The 15,873-nt window shown below is 38.5% G+C and overlaps 1 protein-coding gene across 3 annotated transcripts in view; it reads right to left on the bottom strand.

Moving 5' to 3' along the window:
* The window catches only part of MAN1A1 (mannosidase alpha class 1A member 1), a 150,264-nt gene that overhangs the window by 19,084 nt on the left and 115,307 nt on the right, over positions 1 to 15,873 (bottom strand). For all 3 annotated transcript variants that reach the window (XM_065680985.1, XM_065680986.1, XM_065680987.1), the window contains exons 6-8: positions 11,640 to 11,763; positions 9,251 to 9,344; positions 5,073 to 5,188 (exon numbers count right to left, since the gene is read on the bottom strand). In XM_065680985.1, coding sequence (XP_065537057.1) covers positions 5,073 to 5,188; positions 9,251 to 9,344; positions 11,640 to 11,763 — 334 coding nt within the window. The remainder of the gene's footprint in view (positions 1 to 5,072; positions 5,189 to 9,250; positions 9,345 to 11,639; positions 11,764 to 15,873) is intronic.

Here is a 15,873-nt window from a genome sequence, read left to right as displayed (position 1 = left end):
ATAAGTGATATAAATACTTTATACTAAATATTATATAAAAATTATAGAGTGATCCTCTATACTTTCTGTCAGAATACTCAAAATCCTGAGGCTGAAAATGACGTTTTCACCTTTTGATACCAACAAAACGTTACTGCATTCCTTAATTGCGCAACCCAGCCTAGCAGGAGCCTGACTTTCAGGAGTGCTGTTGGAATCCGGCAGAGAACGGCCATGGCACTGCTTCACAGCACCTAGCCTTCTTTTTGCTATTTCAACTATTTCTGCTTCCACATGCTAGGTTCTCCAGAGATCACTAAGTCATCTTGTTACAATCTTCTAAGCAGTTGTTACCCAGGATGAAAAATTAAACAATCTAAATGTCTAAAAGTAAACTATCATGGCTTAAAATAAAGCTGTGCCTCACAGCAGCTTTACCTCTCAGATACCACAGGGCTGCACTGAACCAAGCTGCTTGGGAAGTCCTAGCGAGGGATTCTCCCTACTCCCGTGAAGTTCTTCTGGGCTGAGTTACTGTTCTCTTTACAGCCTTTAGATATGCCCTTCTCTAGAACTGAAAAGGGGATGAAGAAGCATCAGAGAGAAAGTATTTAAGATGCTTAATGCTTGCAGCAACGGCCATAAATAAACATAATAGGAAAATCTGGAAAAGATACATGATTATCAGACATCAAGTGTGAGACAACCTATTAATAAGAATAGCGGGAAAATTGCCCTTCAACTTAGAAAATGAGTGCTGACATATTCAAGAGGGGAGGATTTGATGCAGTTGCTTGTGGCACTGCTGTTGTTAGACTAGGTATAAGTGAACCCACAAGGTCCACTTTTTCTCTAAATTATCATGTTCTCTTGCTGAACCTACTCAGTTGTGTCTCAGAAATCAACTGTGTTAACTGAAACGAGTGGGATGGCTCCTGTCCTGGATATTTGCAAAGACTGATAGACTGTTTTGTGTGAAGTTACATGCTCAAAATAGGACTAAAAGCTGAATAGACATTTGTTTTGTAAGTAAACGCTGCATGCTATCCACTGAAACCAATTTAAGATGATCTCTTCCTGTATTATATAAAACAGAACATAATATGCTTTGCTTTACAAAAGAGAAAAATAAATTACATTAAAAATACATTCACTTGTCTTTTGTGTGAAATCTAGAGTTTATGAATCCCTCTGATGGCCTTATAAATACATTCATGTTATGCTCTGGTATTCAAAATAAGACTGTCCCTTTTCCCTTTAGAAATCAACCCTTTAAACGGCAACAGCAAAATACACATCTTATTTATGGAAAGCAGAAAAAGTTTCTAAATCTAGTTTGACATCTTAGTTATTGCTTTTAACTTAAACCATGAAACAATCTATAGGTGCTACAAAAATTCTAATAGAAAGAACTCTTTGTTTTGAGTTATAGAACAATGTAAGAAATCACCCCAAAGCTTTACCTAAATAAATTTCAGCTTTTCACAGTGAACTATAACACCATATATTTTCATTTGTGGTTTCTGGATTGTGGAAGATATTGAATTAGGCATCAAACCTTCACATTGCTCTTTCAGAATTTGGTGGGTATGTGCTGGACCGAATGGCCAGGAATAATCACACTGTTCCCTTTGGCGTAGTCTTAAAAAGATTCTGAAAGTGTCGGGGGAAATTTATCTAAGAAAATATGAAGCGGTCTCAGAATGCCCCAAAGTGTAGGCTTAGTCATAAAAAAAGACTGCAGCTTGTGCAGACACTTAAATTAACTTTAATTTAGATAAGTAAGAGATCAATAGCAATAAAGCCAATATTGGGATGGATTTCAAAACAGGCTAGTTACTTCAGTGAAGAACCTGTCATCTCAATGGGGCCCAAGCAGTCTTCAGCTTCTGTGAGACTCCAACTTCCCTGCTGTTTTCTGAACCAGCTACATTACAGCATCAAGCTGTACCTCACACGCTGCATGTACACTTTCAGCTTTGGTATAGCTGCACCTCAGTACACGAAGCAGAGAACATGAATGCCATCACTCAGAAAATACTTGAAATAGTGTTCAACCGCAGCATGGTGAAATCTGGCACATATTTAGTTTGCCCTTCTCAAACGCTGAAACAATGGACAGACACAAGGCTTGGACTGCTTAAGATGTAGTACTACTAAAAATATTAAGATAATAGGTATTTCAACTTTAGTCATATACAGCAGAGCTCAGGTTCTTGACATTGATATTGCCACATTTGGTGATGCTGCTGACCATCAATTCTGTTCCCCCAGCTCAATCCCAAGCATGGAGAACCGGCTGCACAATGTGGTGGCCATCACCACTTCTGCTCCCCCCTGTGACCTCAGGATGCCTGCAAGTACTTTCAAACCTGAGGAGGTTGTTATACAGGTATAGCTGAAGTGTGAGTTTAAACAAAGCCATGCTGCTGCACCCTGCATGGACACAGCTTGGAGCGCTCCCAGTACTCTTCCCTGATGCAGGCAGCTTTCCACCCAGTGGGTGGTTTGGGCTGGCTCAGGAGGCATCCAGGCACACTGCCACTGTGCAGCTGACGTGAGACAGCACACCTGCTTCTGTGGCCTACAGCGAGTGACTTCCTGATGTACCTCAGCCCAGCTGTGCTCAAGTCAGGGAAAGGTGAACCTTTCAGCCTTAGTAGGAGCAGCCAGTACTGGCCATTGTGTCACAGGGCTCTCTTGGACTCTCTGTTATCAGCTGGCATCAACATGCTGCGGCTGCTCCCCAGCAGAATGGGAGGCAATGTGCTCACAGTCCTTCCAACAAGGGTGATGGTCACACCACATTTGTAATATTCTGCCTGCAATGGTATCCAGAATAGACATACTAGCAAAGGCACGTGGGCTTTTTAACTGCATGAGACTCTGCATTAGCACTTAGCCTGTGTAAGAAGTGTTTAAAAGAGAAACGTGACATTATTAAACCAGTGGAAGTAGAAGACTGGAATCAGCTTTGAGGTGCTTCAGAATGCCTTCCATGGCAAATGAATTGATACTGTATTACCAGACACTTTGTTCTCTCTGTTTGGCTGCCAACCTAATGGCTGAGCTATTACAGGATCATGGTTCTTACGTTAAAGCCTCAAATGCACTCAAACCTAATTTAAAATCCACCTTTTGCTCTGAAGCTAAAACCACATTAGCAGTGAAAATGAAGCTGACTGCATCCAAATCTGCACTTACAAAATTAAAGGCAGGATTTTTTTAGCAGAGGATACTTGGTCGTCAGATTTACTGCCACCAGAGATCACACCCTACCGCAAATCATCACAAATGACTTTTCTCTCTAATGAGAAATGCACCCCATTTGATGGGCTGCATTGAAAGGAGTATGACCGGCAGGTACAGGGAGGTGACTCTCCCCCTCTACTCCACCTTTGTGAGACCCCACCTTGGAGTACCGCATTCAGCTCCGGGGCCCTGAAGATAAGAAAGATGTGAACCTTTTGGAGAAAGTCTAGAGGAGGGCCACAAAGATGCTCAGAGGGATGGAGCACCTCTCCTATGGAGACAAGCTGAGATAGTTCAGGTTGTTCAGCCTGGAGAAGAGAAGGCTCTGGGGAGACCTTAGAGCAGCTTCTAGTGCCTAAAAGGGGCCTGAAAGAAATCTGAAGAGGGACTTTTTACAAGGGCATGTAGTAACAGAACCAGGGGCAATGGCTTTAAACAGAAAGAGGGGAGATTTAGACTAGACGTTAGAAAAAAATTCTTTACTGTGAGGGTGGTGAGGCACTGGCACAGGTTGCCCAGAGAAGCTGTGGCCGCCCCATCCCTGGCAGTGTTCAAGGCCAGGCTGGATGGGGCTTTGAGCAACCCGGTCTAGCTGAAGCTGCCCCTGCCTGTGGCAGGGGGTTGGAACTGGGTGATGTTTAAGGTCTCTTCCAACACAAACCATTCTATGATTCTACAACAAAAAAAAAAAAAAAAAAATAGAAGAAAAAAAAGATAGCTGCAATGAGCCAGGGCTGCATTTTTTTAACGTCACCACTTTTTGTGGTACAGGAGTTAAAAGCAGACTTATATCTCTTCACTATTGCTTAGCGTCTCGAAGCCTTGTCTACAGTGGCACTGTACATACACACAGTTAGAAAGAGATAGAAGTCCTGGCCCTAGACAGCTTCCAGCCAAAACAGATGAAAGGATGGGAAAAAAAAAGTTATATCATCCTCTTTTTCTTTTATGTATATGTATATGTGTATGTGTGTATATATATATATGCGCATGTGTGTGTGTGTGCATATATATATATATATGAAAACAATGAACTGAGAAAACAGGTCATTTGCCCGAGACTAGAAGGAAAGCCTGTAAATATCAATTTAAACTTAATACTTCTCATGTCTCAATCTGGTGTCACAAACCCATTATTTTTCCCCAAACAGCATATTAAGGGAATACCATCAATAACAAAGCGAATCGCAGACCAGAAGGATAATAAAAAAAATGTGACATAGAAATGTAAGTATGAACAGTTCTGATTTTGAAAACTTTCTCTTGTGACAAAATTGAATAACTGGTTGTTTTCACAGAAGCTGGCAAATATATGCCTCTTGTAACAAAAAGGCATTATGCAACAAAACCTGTTTTTGTTTATCATTATCTATCATAATATAGTGATCCCTATGTTGCCCACAATCAAAATATTCTGACAGCTGAAATATAAGGTCAAAACACAACAGAGGAGCTCTCTCCTGGATGTAAGGCAAAAGGACAGAAGGAATATATTTAGGGATGATGGAGGAAAAAAGAATTGAATTTCTATCTGAGAGCTGCTTGTAGATGCATTTTTGTTGCATATTTTATACTTTTCTCCTCCAGTATCAGAGAAGACTGACTGTATTGCAGTTGGAAAGAAATAGCTATACTTCAAGACTCTGCCCTTTCCCACAGTATCTATATTCCTCCTGAATTTATATTTGATGAAGTCTTTTTAAATGCGAAACTAATTCTTTAGAAAAACACAACTGTGGTGGTAAAGGCATAAATCTCTCACATTGTTCCTTGAGCCTTTCTCTTTAGGATTATTACAGATTAGATTATTATGGAAAGTAAGATTTAACTATTTTATATACCTGAACAGCATCATAATACATTTTCTTGCCTTCTTCATCTGTCTTGTCCGTCATCAGCCATGCCTTGAGCAAATATTCATAAAAGCTATCCCCAAGCCCTCCAATGGAGACGTGATCTAAAAAGGAAGAAAGAGATTGAACAGCAATTTCATCTTCAGTCTGGGCAATAAAATACAGCTTGAAACAGTGCATTTAATGATCTCTTCCTACAACAATCTTTAATAAACGTAAGCGTGGAACCCCAGGAAAAACTTAGCTGGTATATACAGAGAATTATTTCTTTAAATGGCAACTTCTTTGTCAAATTAAAGCACCAGAGTTATTCAATGTCCACAATGTGCCACAGGAGTTCATGGCAAAGAAACAAGAATTTACGTGTTTAACAGTAAATTCACGTACTCTATCCCATACAAAAATGTATTAATCCAAATTCTAAAACCAGGAAAAAAAAGCAGAAAGAGCTCTCTAATTTGACGAAGGCTTTCCCCTCTTGACATGCAGGCATTGTTTTTATTTGCTCTTTCATTCACTAATGCTCCATTTAAGTCACTTCATGAAAAAGGATGAAATGTTTTAGCTCATTACTGCAGAGTTGAATTTCAGGTTACTTAATGGTATTTCAAATGCCAACCCATATATTTAAAAATAATACTACATTTTTGAACTTCTGGCTGCCCTCAGAATTCAGCAGTGATTTTGGAGAGAAATAAAGAAGACTTTGCCACATCTACAGAAGATTACTGCTATCAGACTACTTTATTCTGCCCTTCGCTTACTATGTGAAATAATCTGGTACTATGCATGCGGTGATTATTCAACTGCACACGTTTAAGACACAACCCCACAAACCCTAACATCACATAAGCTGGACCATTTGGTGTGAGTTGCACCAGTGATGGGCAAGTTAATGATGATCTTAGCTGCTTGCACAAGGTTGCATTCACTTGCTGTGTAGGAGCCTAAAAGATTCCTGGCAAAAATTTAAGGGGCTATCAGTTTCAGCATAGATCCCCTAAACACATGAAATTCCACAACTATCTATCTATATATATATATATATATATATATATGCTTATGAAGTGTTTCTTTAAGCTCCATTAAACTAAGAACACTAGCTAGAGGTCTTCTTTTTTTAAGTTAGCGTGGCCTGGTAACATTAAGGGATTTGGCATTTATTGAGTCTTCAGTGAAAGGAATTCTAAGTAAGTGCTTTACCAGTACTACTCATTTATAACCATCAATTTTACACTGAGGAAGGGGTCTACTAATTCTGCCCAAGACATCCAGGGTGGTGATGTGGCTACATATATTATGCAACAAGTCCGTGGGTCCATATCACAAAATTCTGGGCATGACAAAAGCAAGACACGCATGAGGTAATCCAGGATCCTAAAATGAGATGCAGAAGGGTAAGTGGTACAGAGCTTGCACTTCCCAACACCTAACTCTGACCTTAGCTTCAAAGTTCTGGCTCTGTTGGAGGAATTCAACAGAACACAAAGAATTTATTTTTAAACTTAGTATCTTCTCTTCTCGGAATGTCTCCTTTCACCTTCTGAATAGGTTGCAAAGCCATGCAAATGTATGAGAGACTTTTATTCCATTCAAACTTTTTTAACCTTTTTTTTTCTCCAGTAGCCTGTGACATACAAGAATAATTTCTTTTCCCAAATGTATCCTGTCCCTTTGCCTAACAAATACATTGTAGGTTCAAGCACTCTGCCCATTTTGAATGAGATATATTAAATTCCTGGAAAGAATGCACCATTTATTTAAATGTTTATGATCCAAAAAGGAAAGAGGCTTCTTTAAAAAAATGAGAACATTTTCTGTGATCGAAGGCTGATCTTTGAACAGCAGCATTTAAATGACCTTTACGGTTTCCTAAATAAATTACCATAGAAACCTCTGACATTTGCAAACTAAATAGCACAAGCACAGTTTCATCAATAATAAGCCCTGTTATTATATACATTATTGCAGTAGACAAATCCAATTGATACATGCTGCAGCAAATCACTGTCAGTTTACTGTCAAAATAACAAGGGCTAAATGAATTTACAGGAACAATGGCAGTGATCCAGCAGTGTCCTTCACAGTTACAGCACTGCTAGAAAAGAAATGTTCAGAAACTATTCCTCCCTCCCTACTTCATGTTTGAGAAAATACTTCTCTCTTGTACCAGTGAAGATTCTAGGTTGTTTGGGTTTTTTTCCCCTGTTGTAATCAACTGGAAACAGCCTAGAAAAACAATCTCAAATAAAACACCTTTAGTCTTATGTTCTGGTCTTCTACTATGGGAAAAAAATTGATAAAACAGCGTCCTCAGACGGAAGCAACTGAATTGGAAGAAGTGCAACAAGATCAAATTTGCTGACTGCAGCAACATCTGTGTCCATCATACCTGCATGTGCAGGAAGCACTTTCTTTGTCAATACTATATGCTATTGGAAAGCACAGCTGGCATAAACAAAGTTTTCCTATGCACGCCATAAAGAACTGGCATTTAATGTGAACAAGGAGTACACAAGGCACAATTATACTAAGAACAGGGAACTGGCAAAGCCCATAAGGCTACTTAACTGCTTTAAAAGAAACAAGACAGAGCCACTAACTGTGTTAGTTGAAACTAACTAGAAAGATCTGTTCTCATGCAGATCACCAAAACACTGAGTTTTTGTGAGTGACTGAACCCAAGGAAGGAGGTAACTGGACCTGGCTCACAGATGCTGAGGTGGCCTTCTAGCCAAACCTGATGCCTATTGCTATAGGATCAACACTTCCAGTAGGAGGTTTTAATGTGTTACAAAGCTGAACCAACAGGGGTAACAAGTAGGCACACATCTCTCAGATCTGTAAATGGATGTCAGAGTTTATACCAACATACCAACCAGAGTTGATGGTTATGCACACAGATGCCACAGCCCTTGTGGCATGGTGACCTGAAGGATATCTCACAGTGCAGCAAACTAGAAGGCTTTTTAAAGTGATGTGCATACTTCTAATTCATAAAAGGAAATGGCCTTTACCTTGATGGGATAATACAAGTGAACAGCACAACCTTTTTGCCCATCTTTTTAATTCAGAGTGTGACACAAAGCACTCAAAAATGTTATTTTTTCAATAAAACACTCATTCTTTGCACTTGTGAAAATTACCTTATCTATCCAGATTATAGCCAGTCCCATAAGAGCTCCAGAATCAGACTTACTTCCACCGTAGCTACATCCTAAACAAACCATTCTATTCCAAAACTTCTCCAGTCCTCTCCCTCTCTTGTATTGCCTAACCACCACCAACACTGATGATCTACAGGACCATCTCATCTACTTGTATTTTTTCAGACCAAGGTAGTGTATCTTGCTTGTTTCTTTCAATAACGTAGAAATGAAAAAAATATAAGAACATTGAATCACATGAACTGGATGGTGGCAGACCGAGCCTCGGTAGGGAAAGTGGAAAAAGAAGCAGGGTCCCTAGAATTGTGACCCTGCACACTATGTAGGCTTTGAATGCGTTATGAAGACCAGAGAAGGCAAGGTACAAGAAAAGGGTTGGTCATCAGGAAGTGGCTTAGAACTTCAAATACTTCAGGCATTTTATTATACTCTTTCACTTCTAATTTTGGTGTCTCCAGTAATAGTTCCAAGGGGACTAATGCCATGACACAGTTTTGTTTCATTTGCTTCCTCAGTTGTTGGCATTAGGCTTCAACAGAAATCACAGCTAGTATTAACTGGAAAGACTTGTTTCATTTTTCTATTTTTATCTTCAGTGGAGCCACACCACTCTAAAAATATGGAAGTTGATTCAGACCAGCTGATTATTTTTCCTTAAATAGCTACTTTAGAGAGCACTTTAGGTTTTTGAATAAAAGGCTTTTGTAGCCTACAAGTTCCTTTCCAAAACAATACATATTCAGACATTTCCCCACTTGCAGAAGCCATACAATAACATATCAATAAAAGTACATTAAAATATAGCAAGTGGGATGGTTATTTTGGTAGTATTTTTTTTACATTGTACAGAACCTCAGATATAATGTGGATTTTTTTACTTTAAAAAGTTCTTTATAAATACATATATATATAAAAACCACGTAACAGTGATTAAAGAAAGAAGTTAACGACTGCAAACACCATACCAACAGACAGGTGACAAGGAAGAGATCTACTTACGCTGGCCCCATTGGCCACTGCTGGGATTCAGATAGTTGGGGTAAAGGCCCTCTGGTTTATCCAGTCGATTTAGAACTTTTCGGATATTCATTACCTATTGGAAAGGTACAAGCCACTGAGCACTGATCCATTTTCCCCACACCCCAAATAGTGTAGCCACAAAAGTACAAATATGCTCAAAAATAAAAAAAAAATGTTTTATTTAACTCATATACCTGAATACCTCTGTTCAAATATATTGCCACTGGAAAAGATCCTCTAAGCTGATAGCATCATGGAAAGAAGCTCCTCAAAACCTCTGAAGATTCTTCATCAAATATCAGTAATGAAACCGCTCAACAGAAGCAAGCTCTGAAGTTCAGGGCTTGCCATAGAGGGTATCTATCTCACCTCTCCACAGGATACTGAAACTCACGGAGGCTAGTTGCCTTAAATAAGCTACTTCAGCACTCCAGCATTATATTCTTCATATACACAAGTGAGAAATGGTATTAAATGTTAAGCCTGTCACCTAGTTCAGATGCAGAAGTGAGTTGTAAAGCAGTTTTTCCTGGAAAGGAGAGCACTGCTGCAACTGAGCTTCATACAACCAGCTTGCCCAGCAGGAACCCATGCAGCACTGAACACTCCGCTGACACTGCTAAGGAGCTCACAACAAATGAGAGGCCCAGGGAAACAATTACAGTGCAGATGCTCTGCAGCTGGAGTCATCCAGCAGCATAATCCATTGCAGAGCACATGAAATAATTTATGCTGAATTATAGCATTTATAGAAAAAGTGAATGTAGCATTTGGGAGAATGAAGATCCTGAGCACCACAGATCAGAGTCTGTAACAGAAAGGTACTGACAGCTTCATTATAACACCCTGAATGCCTACAGGTCAAGTAACTAGCTGCTGAAAAAGAAGATAAATTAGCTTTTTTAGGATTTCCAATTATGGTACACAAACTGCCACCTTCATTTTGACACTATGTTGCTAACAGTCGTTGCCCAAAAAGCATACTGCAACAAGACCTAGACTTCATTTAATGAATTCTTCTGTGAATCCTTCAATGCAAAGCTTATTCCAGTGTTTCTTCTTCTTTATCAAGCAAACCAGCCCTGGAAAGGCTTGCCTCAGAGGGCTGTAGAATAGCAATCTCTAAAGAGTTTTAAAAGCAGCTTACATAAATAGATTTCCAGTGTCTTGCAGCTATAGCTCAATGCCACTTTGGAAGAGAACCACAGGCTAGCATTTTTGAGATACACACTTTCATCACACTTTAATTGTCTCTTAGTAGAACAAATGTTATACATTAAATTACCATAAAAGCTAAAAGATAATTAAGTTATCTAGCAAGTTTGTTTCTGGATGCTCCTTGGAGCTGCGACCTACCCATCCCTCCTCCTGGCCCAGCTCAGATTTATTTAAGAGAAACTCTGTCTTCAAATTCTCCCTAAATACATTAACATTCCTAGGAGTTTGATTTGGAAAATTGATTTCAGTGCTGACAGTGGTACTGTAGCAAAGTCATTCAGTCCCTTAAATTTGGTACAACTAGTATTCATTTTAGATTTGACCACTGCTTTTAAACCTATGGCCAAACATTTGGAGTCTCATTATTGATTAGATTATTAAATAGGTAACACCACTTTTAGCTAACATGGGCAGTTGCAGTAAGAACACAAAACCAAAACAAGTGGAAGTTTTAATTAGGGAGCAAAAAAAATAGAAGATAAACGGTAAAGTGTATTATAAAGAATAGGACTCACTAGCTACACACCAAAAAGCAAAGCAGAATTGCTTAGGTGGGAATTGAGAGAAAGAGGAACTGCTTTCCATGGCTCTTGTAAACAGGAAGTATCTAGAAGACAGTGTTCTCAAATTTTGGAAGAATAGGCAAGCATGGCAAAAGCTTTGTCAAATGATGTTTTCTTGGGATTTTTCCCCTTCCCCCAAAGAAAGTTCAAACGTCAGTGCAACAGAAGGGCTTTCTCACCACACCGACAGTAGTAATATTATACATCACTTTGAAAACTAAACTTGCTGAAATCACACAAGGTAGCTGTATCGCTTTACTTTCTATAGGCATCACATATTATCCCATATATAATGCTAATTTTTGTTCTCATGGCATTCAGGCGCTACAGTCTGATTGTTTAATGTGATGCTAATTTAGAACATAAACAGAAACGACGTGTTTCATAGGCCCAGGTAAATGCTATATACAAGAATATGCATCACAATGATTTTGGAACAGATTTTTGATACAAAAACACACCAAGGTGATTAGGGAAAACGTGACAGATGCTTACAGCTGAGGAAAATCCAGGTCTCGCCCCAGAGATATTAGTCTCCCAACATGTGATTTATCTTTTACAACATGATTTTGACTGAACTGTCTAACCTTTTCAGCAAAGACAGGGTTTCCAGACAGGTGGCTCAAGTGTACGAACTCCAGATGCAAAGTCCCAAATTCTGCCAAAATGCTGCTGCCGCCAGAGGCCCATGGCCAATTTCGACCAATTCCACTAAGATGGGGGAAGAGAAATACAGAAAATAAGCATGAGCTCTATAAGACAGTGTTAATAAAATATAATGGGTAGGAGATACACTGTTACTGAGATAAGGTAACTGATGTAAAATGTACTTAATATCTGCGTAAGAAACCATGCTTCAGCAGCCTTCCATGACTTAACCACAGGACCTTGAATCACTTTGGTCCAGTTCTGCTTAGGCTTGTAAAATTGCTTCAACAAGCCAGTCTTTTAGGCCATGAATAGCTCCATTACACACATCATTGTATCAGTGTTTCACAATATCACATTCAAAGACATTACAAAAACCACAGAGTATAAGAAAACATTCTCACATTTCACCCGTTTTCCCTGCATTTAGCATAACACTTTTCAACTCTAACTCTTCTTTCTACAGTGCAATTATTTATTAACTTGAAATACTGCATACATACAGCACAAGCTTTAAGTTAAAGTACTACATGCAGTATATTCTTTTTCATGCCTGAGAATTTAATACAGTAGGATATGTAGGTGCTGTCTGTCAAGGCACTCTTACCAGGTTGAGTAACTTCAGTTTTAATTAAGACCTAAAGACACTTCACAGCAAAATTAATCTCAGGTTTTGTGCTGAGAGTAGAGAATAGCATATTTATTGCTAAATCCCTACTAGAAACTAATGCTGCTTAAGATTCAGCATGACAAGTCTGCTAAAGTTTCATTACAAAAAAGTGGTTTTTTTTCCCTTGAAATTTCCAGCAGCAATATTCAGAAACCCTCCTGAAATTAGAGAAAAGCTAACCGAATTTCTGGAGCATCTGAGTGAATGATGACATATTAGACCAGCATATTATTAGCATGAATGTTAGGTATAAATACAGTTATTAGGTAGTGGAATGTCTTCCTTATTTTCAAGTTGTAAACAGCATTAAACACACACATATACATATATATAAAAATATAATTTTACTCTCACACATAAGCAGCCACTAAGTCATCAATTAGCACTTGCACAACCATGAAAATTGGGTATTCTTCCTGAGTTAAAATGTGACTCATATGAAAATACAAAATGAAGCAAAACCCCAAGAAATCCCGTCTTTAGTTCATCATGATGGAAGTCCTAGGTTGTACTCCGCTTTCTTCTTCAAAAGTTCAAGTATTTATAACTGAAGTTTGACTAATATAATGAAAGACTCTATTAAATTAATTTCCCCACTAGCTATATTAACACAATATTTTGAGATCTCTGCCACACATACAAAATACAAGCCAGTCATTAAACTTTAAAAGCTGGGTAAAGGCTACAAATAAAGAGCATGCTTGTACTCTGCTTAAATGTCAAGACTCTAAACTGTGCAACACCTTTGGCTGCCTGGCCTTGGGCTGATGGCACTGTTGGAACTCTCTAAAGTGCCACCAAAGCTGAAGCCAGAATATTCTCTACTGATAATATGATATATAGTCCCATTTAATATATAAATATATTAATACTATATTAATATATAATATGATATATTGTCCCTTTTTTGAAGTTCCATAGTATCTATCAAGCACTCCCCACAGGTATGCTGTAAATTTTCCCAGATCACAAAGCACTGAAGTTACTAATTTATCTGAGTGCTGAGTGGAGGGAGAACTTGGCAGAACAAAAGGCAAGAGATCAGATGAGGGTCCCCTGCCTGACCATAAAGGTGCAAGAGGCTGGGACACAGGGATGTCCACTGTTGCAAATGATTACCCAAAACTCCAAAGGAGAAAAATGTTTCTAATCTTCATAGTTGCAGACAAAATCAATGAAATTAGGGTACTGCAAAGGCACACACAATCCAGCTTTGTTATGGTATTTGTATGACAGAAACAGAACACAAGTTTTATGGGATCTGAATATCTCATCTTAAGAACAATCTCGCAGAGAGAGTGCTTTTTACATTCGATGAAAACAAAAGTGACGAGAAAAACCCACCTGGCTTACAAGCTCTCCATACTTCTATCTACTGTGGGTCAGAATTTTCTAAAGGGTGACATAAAAGCATCAGATACTACAGAAAATAGATCAAGGTGAGTACTGCAGACAATATGTCTGGAAACCTCTTATCTACAGACTGAAGAGCTTACACCTACAGACTGGCTATCACTCAAGAACAGGCACAACTTCTGGGACACATAATATATATATTATATTATATTTATTATATTATATTATATTATATTATATTATATTATATTATATTATATTATATTATATTATAGCTTGTTTCCATATCACCCAGATTACAGTAAACGATAAAATACACTACTGGTAAATAAAGTTCACCAGGAAAAAAAAAAAGGGAAATATTTCAAGGTTATGAAAAGTTACCATGTTATGGTACAGCTGGCAAAAGCCCACTTTTTCCCTTATTATTTCTCAGTAAATCTCAAAGTGGAAAAATTGAGCTGTTTCTGCATCAAGGCATCAACTGGACTTGGCAGAAAACATAATAAAGTCTCTACTTGCACTCCACCACAATGTCTGCTGATCTCAACACAACCTGTCAGAACATTTTGATGTACTCCATTGTTAACTAGAAAAATTTCCAAGCGTGGCTATTGAGAGGCACGCAGCGGTGTGTTTTACCATGACTGGAAGTTTCTTCTTGCTGAAGATGGTTTGAAAAATATAAACTTGAATTCTTTACTCTTAATGCCAGAAAAGTAGAAAGAGACATCTATGTGACATCTGTGTATTATTTAATGTAGCTTTTATTGTTTTCAGTTGGGACAGCTAGTTAAAAAAAAAAAAAAAAAAAAGGCATCAACATATTTCTGGAATATCTGCAAAATAATGAGGGTATCCGTTGGTTTAGTCCCAGATGGGTGATCTAAGTCAAAACTGACAAGTTCATTTCAACAAGTGGTAGAACACACGAATTGTGATTCAGTGCCTTAACTATTTTTCGTGCAACCTTCAGCTGTGGATGTCTGATAGTCTCTCACATATTTCATCTTTGGGAGAAATGAAATAAGTAACTTTTCCATATTCCCTTATGCTAACTTGAGCAGCCACAGTATTCCTTCTGGTTCCGTTTAACTCTGTCCTTAAAAGCGATAATCCAATGTGTACAGCTACGCAGACAGCCAGCTCCTGAAGAGACACTACTAGAGTCTGGGAAATACCCGACAAAGTTCTCAGCATACAGAATGAGAGAGATTTCATGTTTTCTGATGTTTTTTGAGCAGGGAAAGTAGACTGTCTTTTGTCTTGGCTTAAAAAAAAAGGAAACTGAAAAGGGTGCTATTTTTCCATCCCACCCCCCAAAAAAAATTCCTAAATACTGTATACTTTTAAACAGAACAGACCTTAAGCAAGAGAGAACCTGAACAGATGAAAGGATATGGTGAAATGGAAAAAGACTTCTGTGTCAAGGATTATAAATGAGTACATGTATAAATGACACGAAATGCCTTAGAAAATAACATGCAATAAATAAGTGTAATAGCTCAGTAAATCTTGACCAGGCATAGTAAAATTCTGATTTCTACCCATGCATGAGACAATACATCTAATGCTCCCATCTCAGACATGTTTTCAGTCTCTTCACCAATATTATTATCAGGGTGACCAAAAAATTCTCCAAAGTTAAAAAAGTCAGTGCTGGGCACCTCTTTATTCTTCAGTCACAAAGCCAATGTGGGACACAACTTTTCAGTTACAAAGTTATGGGCTGTGTTCCTCGAGTCTTGAGATGCAAGCCTGGGGCTCTGGTGAAAGGTTTTATTTCTACTCCAAGTTTTAGCAAAACTATTTATAACACTGCAACTTCCTACAGTTTTTCTTCCAAGGGCACTCACTACTCAGGTGAAGAAACTACAGCAGCAGTCTGAACAAAGAACAATCAGGGCATTTTGGGGATTTTCAAAAGAAGGCTTATGGCTCTCTGAGCTGCACCAACCTTACGTGCTATTCACTTGTCCCAAACAAAGTAAAAGCTGTAAAGCACTGAAAACTTTTTGCAGCTTCTTTTCACTCAGTTATTCTTCTAAAATGGTTTAATGCCCCAAAGGCCTTAGAAGCTGACAAATGCGCTCTTCAGAAAGAGATAGATACATAACACCACTTTGTAGAGGACAGCAAAACAGGCC

The sequence above is a fragment of the Lathamus discolor genome, chromosome 5 (genome assembly GCF_037157495.1).
Source record: "Lathamus discolor isolate bLatDis1 chromosome 5, bLatDis1.hap1, whole genome shotgun sequence".
NCBI lineage: Eukaryota > Metazoa > Chordata > Aves > Psittaciformes > Psittacidae > Lathamus > Lathamus discolor.
This window is presented reverse-complemented; position numbering and strand designations above follow the sequence as displayed.